The following is a 23143-nucleotide window of genomic DNA, read 5'->3' on the forward strand; positions in this document are numbered from 1 at the left end:
ATCTCATTTGAACTAAATAAAGTTACTGGAGTAAGGTGGTAATTTCAGTTGTGTTAAGTAAGTCTAGACTATGTTTTGTCACATCTAGGCTTGTGTGTCCATGTATGCACATTATTTGCCTCCTACGTACATATGTGCAAACAAACACACATACATCCTCCCCCTGTATGCATGCATGGGTGCAGGTACACGCACACAGACAAACCTAGTGCATGAATATAAAGAAAATTCGTCATAGTACTTGAAGAAGCCCAAAACATTATCATTTTTTTAAAAGAAAAAACCTAAGATCTCCATGTATCAATCCAGCTAAGAAATCTTCTCAGAAAACAGAAAACATAATCCTTGATTTCTGACTGTGAGTGGTATTTAGCAGACTGAGTTAGGCTAAATTCTCAGCAGGCCAGGATCATGAGAGGCTTTTACTGCTAATGAAAGCAAATTTTAGTCTTGTGAGTTCTGCTGCTCCTACCTTTCTGACACAGTAATGCTACTGAAGGGCCAAGCAGTTTCTTTCAATAGCTGTGACATTTTCTTATCTAAATGTCCACGAGAGAGAAGAAACTTGATGTTTTGTTTAAAGTAATCTCTGATTCTGCGTAACAAGATGGCCAGGTTTCAGGCTTACCTGGATTTACTACTAAGTGCATGTTAAAAAGCACTAGAGAACAAGTTAAAAGTACACTTGCTCTTTGCTGGTGGGAAGAGGGACTACACTTGCAGGGTGAGAAGAATCAGGACAATAAAATATGAGGAAAAATAACTGTTTTCAAAAGGCACAAAGGATATTTGTCCCTTTTTTGCCTGGGACCCTAAGGTTGGTGTTGCACAGACTGCCAGTCTCAGAACTCAAACTCTGACCCAGTGATGCACAAAGCCTTTTACTCGTTTTCATTTTTTGTCCCATGTAAGCGGCTGACCTGAAATGAGGACTGACAGGTCTTCCTGCTTACTGAAGGTCAGAGGATCTTATGCTTGCAGAAGGATTTGCCTTAAGATATTGCTGACCTTTCAAAGCAGATTGTTCCAGACCTCACCAGTCCTTCTGCATTAAGAGCAGACCTGTGTGACTCATAGGCAATAATCCACAAAAGAAAGTAAACCTAAGCCATTCTGTGGGAGAGAAAACCACGCACTGACAGAACACAACACTGCAAGGATGCATTAGGAGGGAGGTGAAAAGTTGGACGATAAGGAGACACAGAGCAGAAAGCTGAACTCCGATCTCGTATATCTTGGGAGATCATTTTAATTTGTTGGCATTTGGGGAAAATCTTTATCTCATTGAAATAATTTTGCTTTGTGTCAATGAATACAGAGCAGGACTGACAACAAAGCTTTCCCTAATAACGACTTGGGGGTTTGGAGACAACAGAAAAGGATCCCTGTCTGTTTTAGTGCCTGGGCTATCCTGGCTGAGGTTCCTCTTGCAAGGGACACCATGTAAGACCTCGGAGCTGAGAGAAGCATCCAGCTACGCCTGACAGTAGAAACCTGACTGTTTGGGACCAGGACAGAGTCAGGGTAGTTTTCCAATATTCTCAAATTTTCTCAGGCCATTTCTTCATCAACCTTCTTTTTTTTTTTTTTTTTTTTTTTTTTCCATGTTTCTTTGGCTACTTTAAGCAGCTGCCCACTCATTTCACTGATTTCTATTTGGTTTCTTGCTCTCCTCAAGGATGGTGGGAGATTCCCAACTACTTTGCTGAGGACTAGGAATTCTATGGAACAGTGGGTCACTAAAGATTTGTTATAATGCAAAAGCATCTTGGCAGTTTTAACCTTAAGATTGTGAATGGCTGTAGTTATGAGAGACCCTTACTACAATTTTGGAGACTTGAAGGAATTCTGAGGTTCTGACTGGCTAACAGCCTCAGTGTATTGTTATACTTTGCTTATTTACAATTCTTGTATAAATCAGTTATAAAATACCTCTTTCCATTGTACACTTGAATGAAGTATAGCATTGCTATGGTACACACATTGTTTTTCACATCAAAAGCAGTTAGTTGTATTTCAAGCCTAGACTTCCATATACTCTCAAGCTGGTGCCTAATTAGTTTGCCAAAGGACTTGAACAAGAGGTACTGCTGAGATACAAGTTAATAGTCAATCTGCCTTCAAAACGCATCATTCCAAGGATGTCTGAAGTTGAAAGGCAGAAACTTCATCTTCATCTGGTCTTGTTTAACCTATGTTTTGGTTTAATCTTTTCCATGATTATATGCTAAATTAGAATTGAATTAGTAAGTGCTCTTGTAGGCACTAGCAAGAACCAACAAGGGTAGGATGATTATGAATGAGAATAGTCACAATATGAAAAGGTGAGGATTTTTTCTTTTCCAAATTAATGGTGATTAATGAAATTGTAGAAGATAGGAGGTTAAACAGCTTTTTTTTTGTTTTAGTCATGCTCTAAAGGAGAGTATTTTGTGGCTAAACATACCTTTTACTGGTAATAGAGTTATAGTATTGTACTTCAGAATTTTACAAGAATTTCATAGTGATATCTTTGTTTTTATTTACTGAGATGTACTTTATGTTCTAAAAAATATTATTTAAAAGGAATTCAAATAAAATGGGTTATACATAAAATATCATATTGGGAATGATCCTTAATTGCCTACCAAAATGAATGAATGATTGAACCACAATTTATTCAGTAGGTAATCTAAAAAAATTATAATGTAAGAAAATATCTCAGTCTATACTATACCATGATGTATATTTTTTTAGGGTTCAGCAAAGCTGTATGCCATACAAATATGCTAGCGAGCAACTGAATCATTATCAGGCAAGCTGATTATCTGCATGTCTTTTGGTTGATTTGGAGCCAAATCCTGAAGCTCTTAATCAATCCAACCTAATTGTGAACATGTTAATTAAAGCTCTCACTAAGGTTAATTGAACTCTTGTCTGAATGATGCCATGGCAATGGTTTCAAGAATACTTCAGGGTTTCTATTAGTGTATTTGTGTGTGTGTATGTATATATATGTATGTAGGTGTGTCCATCTGTCTATCTATATGAAAGAGGGAGAGGTACATATATGTTACATACCAGTAACAGTCAAAGGATCTCAAGTATTGCTTTACTTGAAAGAAATTATTTTTTGTTTTCGAATTCAAACAAACTTCTTACATTCCAATAAAAGGTATCTGTCTTAAAACTTGTCCATTTACCTCTAGGCTCATTCATCAGTGGAAAGGGCTGCGTTAATTGGTGGTGTGAAGATTAAAAATGTTTCTTCAGATGATACATTTAGTGTTTGTGGTTCAGCCTTAAAGAAAGTTTTGGACGAAGACAAAACTTCTGGTCTTATCCCATTCTTTGTGAGTACTGGATTTTAATTAATCAGTAGATTTATTGCTTCTGAAAAGCTATTTTTGACATGAGTAGATGATCTCATCCCTAACAGAGGGATTGATAGGCAGCCTAGCTAGAATATTAGGACAGGTTCCGTGACTGTTCTTCACACACCTTTCTGTGCAGTATAAGCAACTCATTTGAGCAGCTGGTTGCACTTCTCAGCAAAAATGATGGTTTAAAAGGACTTAAACTTATATTAGACAGTTGAATAAATGCAGGTGAATTTTGTAGTTGCATGTAATCCTGCAATGTTATAATCTCCTAACATTTGAATTCTGAACTGCCTCTTTCACAGAAGTATACTTTTATTTTTCAAGTTCTAGCTCACACATGAAACAAGTTTAAAGGCAATAAATTAAATGATTGTATCTCAAACTTAAGTATTTTCAAGAAAAAATAGTTTCTCCTCCTCACTACTTTAGCAAAGAAATCAACCTCTATAACGTACCCCAAATATCAGCAAGATCAGATGTTGTCAGACAGGTATTTGTGAGTATGTGACTTATCTCTAACAGGTGAGCTATAGGCAGTCTGGCTGTGGGAGTTTAAAGTTGACATAATTTCTTGTTATCTGTGCGCTTTCCTTTCCAGAGATTCCTGCTTCCACAGCAGTCCAACAAAAGCAAATGTTTGTATCTCAGGAGATAAAGCTCATAATCCCCCAATTTTTGACACAAAACAGTGTTAGATTGGATACTGTTCTAAAGTTTGTTTCTACCATGATAAGTACCTCATTGAAAAGAATATTTGCTTATTCATCAGATCTACTCCTCCTATCAGTTCAGAACACCATCTTATTATTTCAAGTTAAAGCAAGAGTTTACCATTTGTTTTTTCATGGAGTAAGTAACCTCTGCTGTGGTTTTGTACACCATCAAAAAATTTTGCTCATTTCCAAGCATTATGCCTCTACGAAACTTGATATAGACCATGATCTGTATAGATCTATAAAGGGATATAATATGCTACCAATAATATGTTTCTATTGGCCTCCACTGAAGAAAAATTGGAGGAAAACCGAGAGCTTTAGAAATGGGATTTTTTAATAGAGTCAAAAATATGTCCCTTTTTTTTCCTGAAAAGTCATGTCTGAGGACGATTTTTTTGTTTTCTTTCATGTGGTAACATTTTGAGAAGGGCTAATGTGACTTAAATTTCTATTAGCTGTTTTCAGAAGAATTAGTAGATTAAGCTTGTTTATAATCATGGATAAGTGCCAAACAGGACAAAGAAGCTTAAATTTCACCAAGCTCTTTTGAAAATGTAATCTTTTTACTCTTCTTGTTATTAAAGTTTAGTGTCTGTTTTTATGTAGTATGAGGATGACTAGGGGGAAAAGTGTTTTCCATGTGTGCAGAATGCTGCTAATTTCTAGCCTGCCTAGAACTAGCGAGTATCCTTGGGATGACCAAGCACATCCCATCAATTGCTTTGCAATATAGTAAGACCATGACTGAGAAACAAAGCATCTATAAGGCTGCCTAAATGAACTTTCTCCTGTGGGCTGCACCTATTGAAGTGGAAATGTGCCATAAGGTATGTTTTATTTCTCTGTTACGTGGTACCAGCTCATAATATCTTATATAAGATTCTACTTGTTTATGTTAAAGTTAATTTTAAAAAATTACAAGTACAGCACTATATCACATCTCCGTGCACACTAATTACAAATTTAATGTGTTTTTCCTCATCTTTTGTCCATTAACAAAAAAAATGCAACTTGCCCCTCATAAATATTCATTCCTTATTAATTTTTCTATGTGTGGCAAGAAGAAATAAAAAATTCTGGTTTATGCATTCAGTTACACCTTTACAAAGGGAGAATTAACTGTTGTTTTTCTTTCTCTGTTTGCTTAGCTGTGCAAAACAGGCTTTCAAAGACAGTAGAGGCTCTGCCTGAGTTAATATGGCCTGTGCCAGGTCTTCCATTTATTTGTATACATAAAACATGTCAGCTTAGATTAAACTAGATCTCATTATCCTTATGGTTGGCCTCTTAACTCAAAAGGTGTGTTAATTCTCTGTCATGCTGAGCAGCAGTCCATGCACTGTGTTAGTGCTCCCTTTTCTGGCTTGCAGATTTCAAAAGCCTTTCCATTTCTTTTGTTCTTGAGTAATTTGGTGCTATTTTATTTTGTTCTGGTGACAAAGGTATGCACATTGCCAAGGAAACACCTTACTCCACTTTATTCCTTGTCTCCCTGTATTCACTGATCCTTCACTAAGGGGAGTGATTCAACATCAAAGCAAAAAGTTTAACAGAAGAAATTCTGCCTGAAGAGACAGCAGAGATATCATTCCTAATGAAGAGATCCTGGTTACATCCAAGCTGATGCAGTCTCCCTTATCAGCAAAAAAAAAAAAAATTTTTTTTTTGTGGGGGATTTAAAAAGAAAATACAAGCAAATTACAATGCCTTGTAGGCATGATTCTCCTCCTATATTTAATCAATAAATGAGGAACCATTATACTGAATTTGATAGAAGTGCTTTGCTTAGAGAGGTGTGTGGAGAATCAGGGGTGCGTTTTGCTTGATGTGAAACAGGTTCTCTCATTACAGCAATCTGGTAATTATAGGTTTGCTTTTCATGTACATAGGATTTGGCAGTCAGCCTTTTTTTGGGGGGGGGGCATTGTCTTTAAAATGAGACCATCCACCATCGATATCTTTTAGCACTAGTAATATGTATACTATTTTGTTCAGTAAAGGCTATTGCCAATTAGTGTACCCAGACCCCTACTTTTATTTCCTTTTTTTTATTTCTAAGTTCAGACTTGTGTTAATTTGTCTCTTTCAAAATACTTTTGCAGAAATTGAAACAGAGATATTTTCATATAGTAAAGCAAGCAGACTTTACGATCAAAGCACTGAGCCATGTCAGGTGTTGAGGCACTAAAGTTGCCATGATTTACCAAGGAGCAATTTCAAAGTGTGGCTGATATGCAGCCTTTCATCTGGCCACCAGTTAAGGGGGAGCTATAAAGCATGTGCTGAAGTCACGTCCATTTCATTAATGATAAACACTAACCGGTGGTTAAGCACGTGCGTAAATGCCTTTCTCAGTTGGGCCCTATGCTCCCAGCTTCTATGTTGGGTGAATGTTGACCAGGGTACTCAAATGTGCAGACCACTAGGTTAAGCACTGCTAGATTCAGATGTAAGGTCCACTGCATTCAAGCCTTGTTCACTTGAATGTGTGTAAGTGGCCATGAGCTTTATGCTGTCTTTCATAAATCAACACTGATATATTGCAGCTGGCATACATATAGTACAATATACTTCAATAACCTCATCCAGTATAAAACTGCTATAACATGATCACCTTGCTGCTGAACAAAGGCTCAGCATGAAATCTCTCTGATTCTAGCTGAAATGACTCTTCTAAATGATGATCTGCAGGATATTAAGAAGCAGGCTGTTTGTATCCGGACTCACTTGGGAAACAATAAATCAGAATTAGACTGACAGAGGAGCCATCTTTTCAGTAGATGTTTAACACTTAGACCACCGATTCCCGTTTGGAATAAGTATTCTTGAGAAATGTACCAATGTCTAGGGTGATGTTTCTTAACCCACAGTTTCTGAAAGATTGCTTTTTCATAAAATTCCGAATGGTGGTTTAGTAAACTGTTGCAGTTTTCTTCAAGCCATAGACATTCTCATGAGTGCAAGCTGGCAAAAAGCTGAGAAGGAGAAAATAAAAGTAATAAGAGAACATTGAAAGTTGTGCCTCATTTTAGTTAATTACAAATGAAAAGCTTTGCAGTGAAACCGTGCGAAATGTGTCTACATCTTTTCCAAAAGCTGTAGGAGGTCTTCCAGTTGAAAAGATTGATAGTCATTGCTCTCAGGCATCATAAAGATTCATGCATGTTCCCTGACATAGCTCTTGATTTCAGGAAAGTAATACATGAGATGACTGATGCAAGCATTTTAGCTGCTTTGTATTCACAACCAGGGCTGAGTCCAATTTGAAGTGCACAGCCTGAAAAGGATAAGGCCCGCAGGCTACGCTGAGCCATCAGTCCCATTTCTGTGATGCAGCCTGTCCCCCGCCCTTTGCACAAATGTGATTTTGCCGGTGTTATACAGGTTACAAATTGAGTTAGATTCATTGTGACTGAGGCAGGGTAATGAGAGTCCTGACAAGAGCAGATGCTGTTGCTTTAAGTGGTTTCTGAGAATGAAAACAAGTAGCTTTGAGGCTTAGACACCTGCAGAGAGGACAACAATTTTTAAATTTTTTTTAGAAACAGGTATACTTTACAGAATAAGCCATTATTTAAACAACTAAACATATGTTTGAACTCATACAATCTCTCATTGAAGCAACATTCTCCTTATCCTGATTAGAAGGAGAATACTTTAACTGCAGTAAACCGCTAATAACAATAATGTGTAACTTTCTGTTGTGAAATCTCCATCATTATTTTAATTGCTGGACTAGCCAAGATAATTTCACTCTAATCTTGTCAGATAGTCCACACCATGTTTTCATAAAATATATGTATAAAAGCAGAGCTAAGTCTATAGTGCACTCTTTATTTGGGTATTTTCCAAGCCGATGGGTTAACCCCTATTATATATGTGTATAGAAAAAGTAGAATTTTCATCACAGTATCCTCCATTTCTTGTGACCCAATTTGTAGATCTGTAGTTCAGCCAAAGATGACATGCAGGTTTCTCCTGATTGAGGGGACATCTTAGGTAGACAATAATGCAATAAATATATTTTCACTCCATACATGCATGCCCTCTTAGTAAAATATAGGGAACAAACTTATTCTTTTTTAAAAAAACATCCAGCGATCTTTTTAAAGCAACCTCCCTCAAAGGATGATTAAACTTCCAGAGAAGTCATAAACGTACCTCAAGGCACTGTAATTATTCTGTTCTTCTTATGTGTCTCAGGAATATGGGAAGGCCCAGTATAGATAAAGATTAGATTATTTTGAGGGAAAAATGTGTTAGCAGCAAAATGTTATTAAGTATGTATTCAATGTGCTTCTAATTTTCAGAACTGTACTTGTTTCAAACTCAGGTTCTTAGTAGCTTGATATGGAAAAAATACTGAATTTTTCCTTTCTTATTCTAATAATAACTTTTCCCATAGCCAATATTTTTTATAGGTGCAATGAAACATGATTATAGTTATTAATATTGCTGTAATTGTGAAGCTGGGAGAACATGTGCGCTGTCAGGGATAAAATGTTTTCAGGGTTTTATATGACTACATTTAATCAGGTCTGCCCTATATAAAAGCAGGATATGACTTTCTCTAAGAGTGTACATAAATTTATATGAATTGAGTACTATCTGAGTACTTTCCATTAAACAGAAAAATTCAGCTCCCTACAACAATTTAAAATATCTCTGATGTATATGGTATAATATGGATGCAGAAATGTTCAAAAGTGTATTTAAATGAGAAGTTTTACCTCTCTAGCAATAGATTATTGAATTAGTTCAATATTCTTGGGATGTATCATTTAAAATTTCTGTTTTTTTGAATACATATCCACCTACCCTTTTTACTGGATGTTTATGTTAGCGTGGGATTTCCTAGAGATTTTGAAAAATCTAGTTTAATAAATAGTAAAACAACCATCTCTCACTTTGCATGAATTCTCTAAAAAACTTGGAACTTGCAAATGAAAATCCCATCACATTTATCCAACTCTTTGTCTCATAATCAGATTATTTTTTCCAAGATGTCAGGCCTTTCTAGTGTGCTGTTGCCACTTATCTCATAGAATGAAAAGAAGAAAAAAAATGCTTGGTGGGAAATGTGAAAAGCAAATATAAATAAACATGTTAAAACTTCATAAGTTATTGGGAGGACTAGTTAGGAAACCCCCAGAGGGAAAACAAACTCTTAGTCCAGAGACGCGTACAGGACCTGCTTCAAGATGTGACGTAGATGAACTGTAGCAGTCTCCAATATTCAATAGCTGGTAGAAGTGAAAAAGTCAATAAAATCTCTAGCTTGAAAGCAGATGACAAGTTATGGATGAGGATGAGCATTGAAGGGAACAAATAAAAGGGTAAAATATTGGTAGCTGTCAAGCAGTCTGTTTAATTAGAGCACAAATACTTAGTGCAAATGTGTATCACCTTTTAAAAAAGAAGGGAAAAAGACTCTCCTGAAAAAGCTGGCATCGTTTAACTTTTGGGTAGTGAGAACTCCTAGAATTAACCAGGTATCAGTGAAAAGCAGGAGAGACAGCATGCGAATGTCCGAGCTAGAAGAATAGAAAAGAGCATATGGTTGGCAATTGAAAGGTGATATTAGGCTAAAACAGATTATAGGATTTTGGCAAAAAATCTGCTACTGGCATAATAACATGAAATTATTTTTCTCAGAAGTAGAAAGCTTGTTGTGCTAGACAGAGTGAGTAAAAGCTGAAAGCAGATAAGGCCACATCAGGTAATGTAAACATGAGCAAAATCCTTTGCTACAGAAGTGCTTGCTCACATCACGATGACTGTAACAGAACAGGCCAAGAGCTCGTCCCGTCCCGTCCCACACACTCAAGCCACCAGCTGCACCTTTCAGCGGGGCACGGGCAGCTTGTGCCCACTCTGCCACAGCTCCACAGCTAGGGCAGCAATGACAACAACGCATGCTGCTCTTAATGAGGACATTCTCTAGTATAGCAGAAGACCTACTGTATTGCACAAACTAAGCAGACGCTCGAGAAATAGAAAATATTACTTGGCATGTTGGATGAGCCAGAGAAGTCCAATGTAGAGAAGGAACCACTGGAAGCACTTATATGCACTTGGTAGTTGTGCATATTCCCAGTAAATTGCCATAGCTCATTATCACCTAGTTATATTATTTTTCTACTGTGAACCTTCAGCTTTTGGCCCACTGGTCATGCAGCTGGATACATTAAATGCGACATTAAGAGAATGAAGGAAGAATAATTCCAACATTTTAGGATGAATTTGGGAGGAAAAGTTGCTCTGGAAAAAAGTCTTGCAAACCTAATAGTGAACACATGCTACGAGTGAACAGGTCCCAGGCTGCAGATCCATTGAGCACAAATCAGTTACAATTCTCTGTTACAGAACTGTGGTTCTTTAATTCAGGCATTAACGTTTTATGATGCACTCTGTCAACAGGAATTCCAGCACTTTAAAGCTGCTAAAGTTCAGAGCTTGCTTACATACCATAAACTGCAAATAATTTTAATCATAATTGCATATGTGAGGCTAGTATTGGACCACATGATAAGCATGTGGAACACATAGAAAATATATAAAATATAGCATTAATATAATACTGGGACTATATTACATTACTTACCAGTCAATTTTATATTAACATTCGATTTTATGCATCTGTCTCAAAGGACGCTTATGGGAGCTTTGGAAAAAAAATTAGATTCTCGAAAGTTCTACTGAAGGATAGGTATTGGCTAAAATAAATTTATTTTGCCCTATATCAACTATTCTCTCTGTTTATTGTTGCCTTTGCAGACAGTTTTTTTTCATTTGATAATTTTCTTTGCTGTAACACTCAAATTTTTTTTTTGCCTTTGTCTTTTTGGCTCTGCAGTTCTGTGCAACACTTGGAACCACACCTTGCTGCTCCTTTGACAAACTGTTAGAACTGGGTCCTATTTGTAAGTCTTTGCTGCTACTTTCTAAAATTGCAGATACCAGTTTCAGCCATGCTAAGTCATTTCCAGGTCATTACGCAGTGTCAGTGTCCAAATTCAATCGGGCTACTTATAGATGAGACCTTCAGTTACAGTTTACTTTCTAATATTAGGTCAAGCAGCAAGCTTGCATTCTCAGACTGTTAAAGAGTACAGAGGCCATTGCCTCAAGGTGCTTTTTGGGTTTTTTTGGGGGAGGGGGGCATATTTTGGAACACTGTTAAAATATACTGTAAGTGCTTCAGATTTTAACATTTTTCTTTAAGTCATTCTACCTGCAAGTGCATCTAGAGCAGTGGTGAAGATCAGGGAAAAGCTGAACTCTAATTCTCCTCTGCACCAAGCTTTTTGTTTCTGTCTGGTTCTAAAGACTATAAAAGGCTGGGAAATATGCACCAAAAATCTACATGCATGCTCTTTAATCCTTCCTCTCCCTTCCCCAATTTCCTTCCTCTTGCAAGAAAACAGGATAAGTACCAGGGTGTTTAATACAATGACCAAGTCATGGACTCTTCATAAGCATTTCTGTGTTATGGTCTGTTGAGTCAAGCTTTGGTCTGCAGCAAGGCTTGGTCAAAAGCACACTCTTGTTGGCTGATGAAAATGCAACAGAAGTGCACCATATCTATTCAAGTGTACATTTAGAACAGGAAATATATAACTATAAGCAATTGGAAGCAGCCTCATAGAAAAAACAGCTAGATTTGATGTTCAGTTAATTTATTCAGGTGGGGCCTAAAACATTTGGGGTTTGTGTGGTGGTGACTTGCTCTGTGAGGTTTCCTCTCCTTCAGCACAAGCACAGAGACTCAGTTTCTCCCACTCCTCCTTTCTGGAAAGGTTTCTAGTAGTCTGCTTAGCAGCTAGAGATTATTTTGCTATTCAGGTTATTCCTATAGACTTGACCTAATAAAATAGTGACACTGATACTTTTAGGTATAGCAACCAATCGTGTGTTTCACCAGTTGCTCTCAGTGATTTCCTGCTAGTGCAGTAGAGACCAGCAGAAGGATTACGCACTACTCAAATCATTCTGTGTGCAGGTGAATTTTCTTAATATACATGAGCAGTAGTCCTATGAAATAAAGGCAGTGTCCCAAACCAAGTATATTTAAAAAGAAATAATCAGTTGAACTTTGAACATGTTTTCAAATAAACCTAAAAGTCGTGGATGTTACGAATAATATTTTATTAGCTTTTCCCAGCCATTTATGCAAGAAGAAAATGTAGTTCACAAGAATGCAAACTCCAGCATGAACTTGGTGCCCAACTGCAGGTCTGAATGGATATACGTCTGTATGTGGAAATACCCATCAGAACTATGTAGTGACCAATGTAAAGATGTTACATGGGCTTCAGTCATCAACTCATAGACCAGAATTGTTAGCAGAGTGTGAATACTACATTACAAAGAATACATGAGGCTCATATGCTAAAATATTTCTGCAGAAACCATTCAGTGACTAATCAAAACTAGCACTTTCTTAACCTTTCAATGCTTGCTCTTGCACAAGTGTCTCAGTCTTTGAAATAAAGTTTGCTACACGTAGTTCATAAGCATGCACATATATCAATATGTAAAGAATACTGTTTAGAAATGTGTGTTTGTGATTCATGAGTTAGAAGTGGGAAGCACAGCTAAAATGCTAGCTCCTCTTGCTAAAGTAGATAGTTTTATTACCATAGAAATAACTACATCTCTAGATACATTTTTTAAAAGTGTATTTTATAGTGGTTCTTAAATCAAAATAATTTAGTATTTTATGCTGCTTAATATTAATAAGATAAACGTAGACATGTAAGGACTCTGTTCCAGTAGAAGTGGGGAGGAAGAAGAATATGTTATGTATACATCTTTATGTATTAACGGAAACCCAGATGGTAGAAACATTTAATCTCTTAATTTAATTTTAAATTGGAAAAATAATAACATCAAAGAAAAAGCTCTCAGGCACTTGGTTTCATGCAAATTAATAGAGCTTTTTAATCTGATGTTTAATTTATTTCCCCTTCAATTACTTTTTTTTTTTTTTTAGGTAAGAAGGAAAATATCTGGATGCATATTGATGCAGCCTATGCTGGGAGTGCATTCATCTGCCCTGAATTCAGGCATCTTTTAAATGGAGTGGAGGTGAATGAAGTGTTTCTGCCCTAGCAGCCTGCTAAAACCTTGCTCTCCCATAGAATATGTGTATTTTTTATGCATCCAACATTAGTGGCTCTTCTAGAACCTCTGAGTTCGCTACACTTCAGTTTGCACTACAAATCGCTGTATATTCTATTACATCACTTATGTTTATATAATTTTTACTGGTTTATTCTGGGAGTATGTGAGTTACCACATTAAAACTTTGTCATTCAGAATAGGAAGTAGTAGTGAATCAACAAAGTGTCTTACAAAATAGAAAAGAGGAACTTTTTTCACAAATATCCAAAAAGGCATGTTTGTAACACCCTAATTCAACATTACACAAAGAAAGAAAAAAAAAAAGACATTCAGCAAATTAATGAGCTCATTATGTCTGAGTTTTAGCTTACATCCTGAAAGTCATACAGGATGCAACCAGTAGCTGTATCTCAAACAGACAGGGTTTAATAACCAAGAGAGCTAAATGAAATATTCCTCCAACAGCACTCCTGTTCCTTTTCCCCTGCCTCGCTGAGCTACTTGGCATTCAGTTGCTTAGATAAGAATACTTCAATTTCCTGCTGCTCCCCTCAGACAGTGAGATAAGTCCTTGTCTTCCATGTCAGTGGAGAAAATATTACTGTTTGGTAAAGCCAGAAGTTTAAACACAGCACTGATAGGTAGTGACTAATGAAGAAGAGGAGGGAAACCCCCCTAACAAATAAAGCATTTCTTTCTGTCTCTTTTTTATCAGCAAATGAAGCTTGTTGTAATTTCCTGTGGGGGACTATTTTTTAAATTATTGTTATTGGTTCCTGAAGGAAATGAAACAGCATACCTTGTCTGGGCCAGCATTTGTCATAAGAGTAAATATTTAACAACCATGAATACGTTTCTTACCTTACGTAGTACAGGGAGATAGCTAGATAGATGCATAGATAGGTAGACAGAGAGAGAGACAGACAATCTCCTCTTATGAGAGCAATTGTTAATTGTTTACAAATGACAGGAAAGGTTATGAGAAGCAAATGAGAACTGAAAAGAGCTATATGGAGTAGTCAGACCCTGGTGCTGCCAGGCCCCCATCTCTGTTTTAAGGCTGATGGCTTCTGCCTTTGTTACCACACAAAACACAAGCGAAGCCTTTCCCACACGACGTCCATCTTACCTACCTGGGTTTCCTCTGACGCCACGCCTAAACATATGTCAAGTAAAATGGGCCTGTTACATGTTTTATATAAACATGTGCTGTGAATGCTTATTCTGTGTTGGTTTTTCTTTTGACTTAGATGAAAAAATGACTTCTACTAAAAGAAAATACCCTGGCAGTAAAAAAAAAAAAAAAAGTAATTTCCTGGTCAGTTGTAATTTTATGAATGAATGTGATATGCAGATTCTGAACTAAATATATCATTTGCCTCTATGTATGAATTTTGTGTGTATATGTTTAATATTCTTGGAAATAGAAAGCTTAGTGAATGGTTATTGGAAACTGGGATATGAACCACAGTGGATGTTCCTGAGCACGCAGATTTTTTTAACTTTACACTGAGATATACACTTTCCATAACATATGTATCTAAAAAAATAATTGTTAGCAAATGCTCAAAATGTTGATAATACCAATAGCCTAGCAGCACACCTAGCCTGAATTCCATCCCCAAAATAAATGAAGATTTAACTACAATAGTTATTAAGTAAGGTGACGTCAGCATGCACATTATCTGCAATTCAGGAATTCATTCGTAGTTAGGTGTATTCAGACAATTTGACAAAGTTGTATCATGAACACATGGATCCTTTTCTCTTTCATAATTCTGTTTTTTATTTATCCATTCTCAGTTTGCAGATTCATTTAACTTTAATCCTCACAAATGGCTCCTGGTGAATTTTGACTGCTCTGCTATGTGGTAAGTATTACAGTAAAAGAAAACATTACAAGAGACAAAAATCACATGTTAAATTAGTCTGCCTTTCTAGCAGTAGACATGTATTTACATTTCTCTATTGAAATGAGGAGTTCTGGATAGCTTTAACTCTTGTAAATTATTTACAAAATTCACTCTTTCATTTAATCCAAGTTTCAAAAAAAGTCAAATTTAGAAATAGGCCTGAGCTCTGCACTATGCTCCAGAGAGAGAAATCCTGAGAAGTCTGCAGATTCATATTTGCACCACTTTGGGACTGTTTAAAACATAAATGAAAAAACTTCATTTAAGGATGTTAATGCAATGAACAGCATGCTAAACAGAGCTTTTTCTTCTCTTCCATAAAATTTCTTTTTGTTTGAGCCCTGATTCTTTCAAAAGCCTTTCTAAAAATGCTTGGGATTTGGCTGTTCAAAAGCAACTGTTTTCAAAAAGGACTGTTTATGCAATTTTGTACTGATTTTCAATTTCCCCAGATGACTTTTTTTTATATAAAAAGATGCCAAAGTAGAAACCAAGTAGACATACTTTGAAACAAAGCAAAGTATGATAACAGTAATAATACCATCCCATAATAGATGATCCTATTGCGTCCCAAACTGGAATTTCCAGAACCTAGTGTCTACCAGCATCATGACTAATGATACTTACTAGCAAAACAGCTATTCAGACTATTTATCAAAATAACTGAAAACATTAACTTCAGTCATAATAGAACGAAATTTGCAAAAATGAAAAAAGAAGGAAAAACTTAGGGTTAAAAAGACAACTTTAAAACATCATCCAGAAAAAGGTCACCTTATTTAAAAGATGAATAAATGTGAGACAGTAATCACGCCATTGCCTTTGGTTAACCTTTGGCTCACAGGCACTTCAAATATTCCAAGTCATTATGTTTCTTTTTCTTTCCCTTAGAATAAATGGCTTACATTTTGATCCTGATTCATCAGTAGTGGCAGCGATTAACCCAGCACTCCAGTTTATAAGTACCATATAACTAGCTGTCTCCCTCTGTATATGGAAATAGGAAGATGATGGAACTCCTTTGCTAGTTTTTCCCATCTTTTTCTCATCACTCAAAGACATTGTTAACAAAATAACCACTCAGAAATGAGAAATACACCATCATTCTCTGTAATGTTTCTAGAATAATTAGAGGCCAGAGTCTAGTCCCTAACAGTTTAATTTCTCATTAATTCTGCTTTCCCTGAAAACCCCATGGAACTATGTTAAAAGTATTTTATCTGGCTTTCCAGGAAACCAAAGTATATGCAGTCACACTGTCTGTCAGTTTATGTTCCCATCTCAGGCAATTTTAGCTTTTTTTTAGATGAGCTATTGCATAAAATGCATGTTTTCATAGGTAGGAACGTTCCATTACAAGGAGTCTCAAGAGACCTAGCAACATGTCTCCTTACTCAAAGTGAAAGGTTCACAACTAGAGCCATCCAGGCTTCAATTCAGCAAAGCATCTCTATATAGGTGTTATTCACTTAATAAAGAATGAAGTATACATTTAAAGTTAAACTCTTTGACTTGAAGCCAAATCCATCATCCATCTACTTCTAAGGCCCCTGTCCAAAATTCACCTCTCTTATCAACTGTAACACTGCCTGAAAAGGTGAAATGTAATAATAAAGGACGAAGGAACCTGGTGAGAAAAAGTAACTGTGAAGGATACGTAGTCCTCTTAGGATCCATGGGAAGTATTAACTATGATATTGTAGTAATATGGAGAGAGTTCAATAAACAGTGAACGCCATTTCAGAATCAAATTAAGCTGAGTTCCGGTGATGGACAGGCTTCTAAATCACCCGGGCTCCTCCCCAATAAACACTCCCATTTCTTTTCTCTGCAAGCTGATTAAAATAATCTAGCCATTAGATCTATAATGTAATTATTTAACTACTCAGTGCAATATGTAGCACTGATCTCATTTGGGATTTGAGGGCAATTTCATTATAAGCCTTTTGTAAAATATTCTCAGAGTTGTTGATGTAGGGAAAAGAGCAGTCAATTTCCTATAAAAAGGAATTTAATACAGCCACTCCAAGAGGGGTGTATTTTCCATATTCAAATGTTAGGGACCTTTAGAGACTTTGCCTTGAAACTACCAGTCAGTTTTGCCTGACTTGTTTAATTGGTTCTCTGGAATATTATAAAATAGGAAGAAGTGTCTTCTTTCAGAGAGAGTGAAAATAAACTTGCAAAGTCTTGGTATTTTTGCTTTTCTATTGCTCTTTTCAGGGTGTAAGCATTAACTTTTGGTTGGGAAGATTGTTTTAGTATTTGGAAGGAAGGTGTTTAGAGGTAATGCTTATCTGTAGATGGAAGTGACATTTTCCTGTTGGTCTATGATATAAAGTCACCTTTTTGGTTATTGTATCTCTCATTTAAAATGGGCAGAATAGAGTGAGGCTGTTAAAAGCTGCAGATGTGCAATCCAAGTCAGTCACTTTCCACAGATTTTTCACTACTTTACTCACCAGGACTTTTGCTGTGCATTTTGTATTATGAGTACTTAACATGTGAATCTGTGCCACTCAAGCTTGATCTTAGTAGGCCTGTTAGCATAACATCAAGCCTTAAAATAATTCCAGTTTATCATTGACATTTTTGAAATATATATTCGTGATCCTTCAGTCAACCAGGGGTATTTGCAAAGAAAGTCAAGAACACCACATCTGTCCGTGCTTGCACACAAGCACTTACTGTAAAGAAGTTTAAATACATAGGGTGAAATATAGACATGGTGTATAGAGGTGCAGCTCAACTGGTTCATATACATTGATGTCCAGGCTTTGGACTTATTTTAGCAATCCTTTTAGATAGTTTTTCATGGTTGCCAGATTAAGACCCGTGAAGTCCTCAGATGGAACAGACACCATCTTTTAAAAAAGCAGTAACATCACCAAGGAAGTGCAAAATGACAGCTTTTTTATAGCTTCTAAGTGACCAGGTGTTCCTGCAGAATAGTTATGTGTTCCATTGTTTAGCACAGCGTATTAAAGGAGAAGGAATGAAGCTCTCACAAGGCAACTAATGATATTCCTCGTAACTTGGGTTAGTTGTGTATGGAATGAGCTACTGAAACACAAATATATTAATCAAACATATCAAATAAACTACAGTAGAACAACTTAAGGTTTGTTCACAATATCTACCCTAATTATACCTGCTTTCAGATAATAATTTCTTCCTTCTGTCTGCAGGATATTTTCAACACAAAAATAGATTATTAATTGTTTTTATTGAGAGTATTCTGAATGTCTTTTACTATTTTTCATGTGCATAAGCTTACTTATGTTCAGCTATGTACTTTCCATACCTGAAGGCAAGTACTTTGTTAACCTTGGTACTCTCCTGACTGTTAAAGTGAGAGAAGGGCTTCTTTTTGTTTGAATAAGATGTTTTAGAGCATAGCCTAGATGTGGATGAAACTGGGAGTATGTACTGGAGCATTATACATACACACTAACATATTTGAAAATTAGATTTTTACTTAGAATTTTACATTAAAACACTAAAAAAACAGAAAGAACGGATGTGCAGAAAATCATAAAGGCTTTGGACTTTTGTTAGTTAGATTGTCCCCATGTTGACATAATTATTGCTTACTTTGTGAAATATTTATGGGCCTAATATAATTATGTAGCAGTCTCTCCCTTTTTGATTTCTGGTTTCTTCTTTTGCTGCCTCTATAAACCCCATCGTTTGTAGAGGTGAGTCAATCTTACACATAGAGTGAAGCATAAACAAGCAAAATCTTGTTATTACCCACTGGCAAAATGTAGCTTGTTCTCTCTAAAAGCGACAGATTGGCTTTTGAACCTCAGTCCAGTTGCACCATCCACTAGCTGGCAATAGTAAAGTACGCTTCTCAGTTCTGCATTGTGTGTAGTACGTCTGCCAGTAATTGCATATTGGATCCAGCTAAGGGCAGGGTGGTACAAGCGGGAAGCCTGAGTCCGGACAGGGTGGCTCGCCCTACCAGCGGCTGCTGCTGCCATCACTGCAGGGAGAGACAGCGGGCAGCATCCACCGAGCCTCAGCGCGGCTGTGCGTGGTGTCTAGGAAGCCACAGCTCTTCCCACGCAGCTTTGTACTGCAGTAATTTCAAGGCAACTTCTGTTGACTGCAAACATTAACATTGCTTCACTAGTCTCACATTCTGGTGTGAGTGTCTATCACCATAAAAAGATCCTCTGTGTCTGTTTCTTGTCTGTTTTTAAATATGCAGTCGTGCAGTCATGCTGCCCGTTCCTGCTGAGCCTTACACTTAACTACTTGTAAGTACAGTACTGATATGGCTGTGAAAAAGCACTGAAAATGGCACCGGCTGTGCTCAGGAAATATGCCAGTTTAAACACATTCCATTTGCCTTCACTTCTTGTGGAAATTTAATCCCTTAAATTTTAATTCTTAAGTTTCTCAATATTCTTTCTTTCTTTTTTTTTTTTTTATGCAGGGTGAAAAAAAGATCAGATTTAACAGGTGCCTTTAAATTAGAACCTCTTTACCTGCAGCATCACCATCAGGAGTCTGGTAATTTTATAATTAAATGAGATTATTATTATTTTGTTTGCACACTGATATTTAATGGAGAAAAGGATTTAAGATGAAACCTGAAATTCTTAAAACCACCTAAGTTTTTTAGGAGCCTATATCCATTTTCAAAGTGCCCCAAGGAGTTAAGCTTATTAAAATGCAAACACATATCTAGTGAGATTTTAGTTGGTATAAAAAAGCAATTGATAGAAAGCCATTTTATAAAGCATTATATTTATATTTTTGTATTGGGATTTCCCCAGCTCCAGATTTACCACTGACTCTGTAGGAGTGTTGAGAAAATTCTTAATGATCTTTTGGCAGTCAGATAAACATAGTGGGTGCTGTATATTAAGTCCCTTAACCTGTCTTCCCCAACACATCTTTTCCCAGAATGCTTTCTAGATCATATTTGTTTTTAGGGTTTCTAAAGTCTGTGACCTTTTTTCTTACCTATACATTCAAGCTCTGATTCAAATTTTCAAATACCCATGTCAGGAGCAAAAACCCCCTGAAACCACAAAGAAAAGGTGAGCTGTGTCTGATATCTGTGCTGTTTTGAATGAGAGCTATCTGGGACATTATCTTCTTGCTCCCATGTTCTTACATTGATTAGAGAGGAGGAGGTAAGTGCAGGCTATCTATCAGTCTTGTACAAAATGCTCACAAAGAACTCACAGATCACAGGCCCTGTACAAAGCCCCTTAATGGATTAGTGCTGCTCCTTGCACATACCCAGCAACTGCAGAGTAGCATTTGCCATCCTGAAGCCTGTTTTTACACATTTGGTTAATAACTGATTAATTGTGAATAAGGTCACAGCAGTGCAGTGTCAACATGTGGTGCAAGTTCCCTCATCACTTTCTCAAGAGGCTGAATCACATGTGGATGTTCTTACCATTTACTCTAGCTCGTGTTTTTTCCTGGAATTGCTGGTGGTGATCTGTGTTCAGAACTGTATCCTGAGTACTTTTCTCTCTGTTACAGCTATGAACTCATTGACATTTAAATTAATACTATTCAGAATTCCACCATTCACTAAAAAGCCCTAGGAAAAATGGATTCCCATGCCTTTATCCTGAACTGGCAGAAATTTTGCATTTTATTGCTTTTCTACATTTCCAAGCAATGCAAATATAGAACAGTGCGATAAACAGGAAAATGTAGTAACTCTGGAGCTAGGGTTCACCCTCCAAAGGCTAGAATTGCTAAGAAAAAATACTTACTGTTTTTTTGCCTTTTTAAATGAAAAATACTAGTTATAGCAAACATACTTCCATCACTAGCTTTTACTTAACACACATGAAAAATGCTTATCTTGAGGAGAAATAATACAACCTTAACTAAAGTGAAAATATGTCCTTGTGAAAACAGACAGTGCTGATACAATAACCTTAGGTTTTCCCCAGGTTAAATAACATCAGAAGAAGATCAAACCTTTCTTAAAACTAGATGCTTTCAGTGAGGCCATCTAGTTGACCTGAAAACTTTATCTCCCCAGTTGGATAAGAAGTTGTTCAGCCTTCATCTTGCCTTCAGAAGCTGTGATAGTAGGTTATGTGATCTGGACATAATGATTCCAAATTGATCAGCTGATTACTAGCAATCTAGTGATGCTAATTTTTTCTGTGCTCTATTCCCATTTGATATCAGTTTTCCAAATAGCAGGACAACACTTTTCAAGTGCAAATGCCCTAGTTAAACTGTTAAATCCAATCCACGTTTATGTCTTCAGTAAAAATAGTTACATTTGCAAAGGTGTTAGGCTGTTACAGTTCCTGTTGATCCCTGTGTGTTTTATGGGATGTCAGCACTCCTGGAAATAGGACTTGTCTAATGGAGGGTCTTACTTCCTCAGGTCTGAGAACTCCCATCATGGTTTACAAGGCAAATAAAGTAGTATTTTTGAATTTGCTCATCTCTCACTCAAGGATTTAAATGAGCGGAAAAATATATCTATCTGTGAGCAATTACTCTTAATAACCATATGGCAATTATGTGTGACCCTAAGGGGAAAGTCTTTATTTTGTCATTAAATATAATTTTATGTGATTTGCATCATCACACCAGGAAGATTACACTAACTTGCCTGGCAACCCAGGATATAGGTCAGATCCTAATAGCAGTGTTAGAAGAATGCAGCTTTCTGCTCTGTTGTGAATACCACATATACTGCCACAATGCAATTCCTCCTGGTTAAATACAGATGTAAGACTAAGGCTTGTAATCAAGGACTAATCATTGATTGCATTCTGCTTCACAGCTTGTGAAAGGCGTTGTTGTGGATCATTAGACATAGCCCCTTACAGGAGCGTAGGATTATTTATCTATCACCAGTTGCTTTACTCTCTTTGCTACCAGTCTTGCAGCTATCAAATAAAAATGGCTGCTACAAGGCAGAAGAACATGAATGTTATCAAATTACCTCGTTATCAAGCTGAGACAACCATGTTCATTTCCTGAAGTCCAGGAACAGGTTAATGATTGTTGGTTGTTGTGGGGTTTTGGGTTTGTTTTGTTTTGTTGTGGTTTTTTGTTGGTTTTGGTTTGTTTTTTTTTTTTTTTTAATCTGAAAAATTACCTAGTAACAGGTTAAAGAACCAAATGGTTATACCTTGCAGGGAGGAAGGACCATGGTTTTTTCTTATGTTTTGGCTGCACAGATGAGAGAACATTAGCAAGAGAGCTAACACAGGAAATACAGTCTTTTTACCCTCAGAAAATACAAAGGCTGAGAATTACATAAATTATGTGAACTGATCAAATTCAGAAGCTACAGTTCTATACAATACCTTTCAGTTCATAATTCCAGGAGCATTCGGCACTTTTCCTTGGAATTTAAGTACACACTTTTCTATGAAGTTTATACTCGGCTACAGAATAATAAAGCAGAATAAGAAAGCTAAGCAGATGCTTGCACACTTTCCTAAAGAAGTGCTTTAGATTTTAGGTCAGTTTATTTTTGTCACTGACTTACTGCAAGTAATCATAGAACCATTTAGGTTGGATCTTTAAGATCAAGTCCAACCGTAAACCTAGCACTGCCAAGTCCACCACTAAACCACGTCCCTAAGCACCACATCTACGTGTCTTTTACCTCCAGGGATGGTGACTCAACCACTTCCCTGGGCAGCCTGTTCCAGTGCTTGACAGCCCTTTCGGTGAAGAAGTTTTTCCTAATATAATCCAGCTTTGTGTTACAGTTTACTGTGAAATCAGTGTAATTACCTGATTCAAAGAAAAAGTAGATGCATCTTAACTCTGTGCACTCATATAAAAGATAACTAATAACGCCCTCTACTTGCCTCCCTGGACTGCTTTTTGGCGTGGTCAATCTGTGTTTGTAAGGGGCTTTCACTACATCAAATGAAAAGCCATAAAAACCCACAGAATACCATTCTTCAAACAGGAAGAGATCAATTCTGCATCACATTTTCAAGTAATTTATTAGACATGCTGAAGAAATAGTAACAAATATATGAATTAATATAAAAGGTAGTTA

General features: G+C 36.6%; 1 protein-coding gene across 2 annotated transcripts in view; it reads left to right on the plus strand.

Moving 5' to 3' along the window:
• The window catches only part of DDC (dopa decarboxylase), an 81315-nt gene that overhangs the window by 38041 nt on the left and 20131 nt on the right, over positions 1-23143 (plus strand). For both annotated transcript variants that reach the window (XM_054817997.1, XM_054817995.1), the window contains 5 exons: positions 3189-3332; positions 10935-11001; positions 13074-13168; positions 15008-15075; positions 19562-19638. In XM_054817997.1, the coding sequence (XP_054673972.1) occupies positions 3189-3332; positions 10935-11001; positions 13074-13168; positions 15008-15075; positions 19562-19638 (451 nt within the window). The remainder of the gene's footprint in view (positions 1-3188; positions 3333-10934; positions 11002-13073; positions 13169-15007; positions 15076-19561; positions 19639-23143) is intronic.

Source organism: Grus americana, chromosome 2 (genome assembly GCF_028858705.1).
Source record: "Grus americana isolate bGruAme1 chromosome 2, bGruAme1.mat, whole genome shotgun sequence".
NCBI lineage: Eukaryota > Metazoa > Chordata > Aves > Gruiformes > Gruidae > Grus > Grus americana.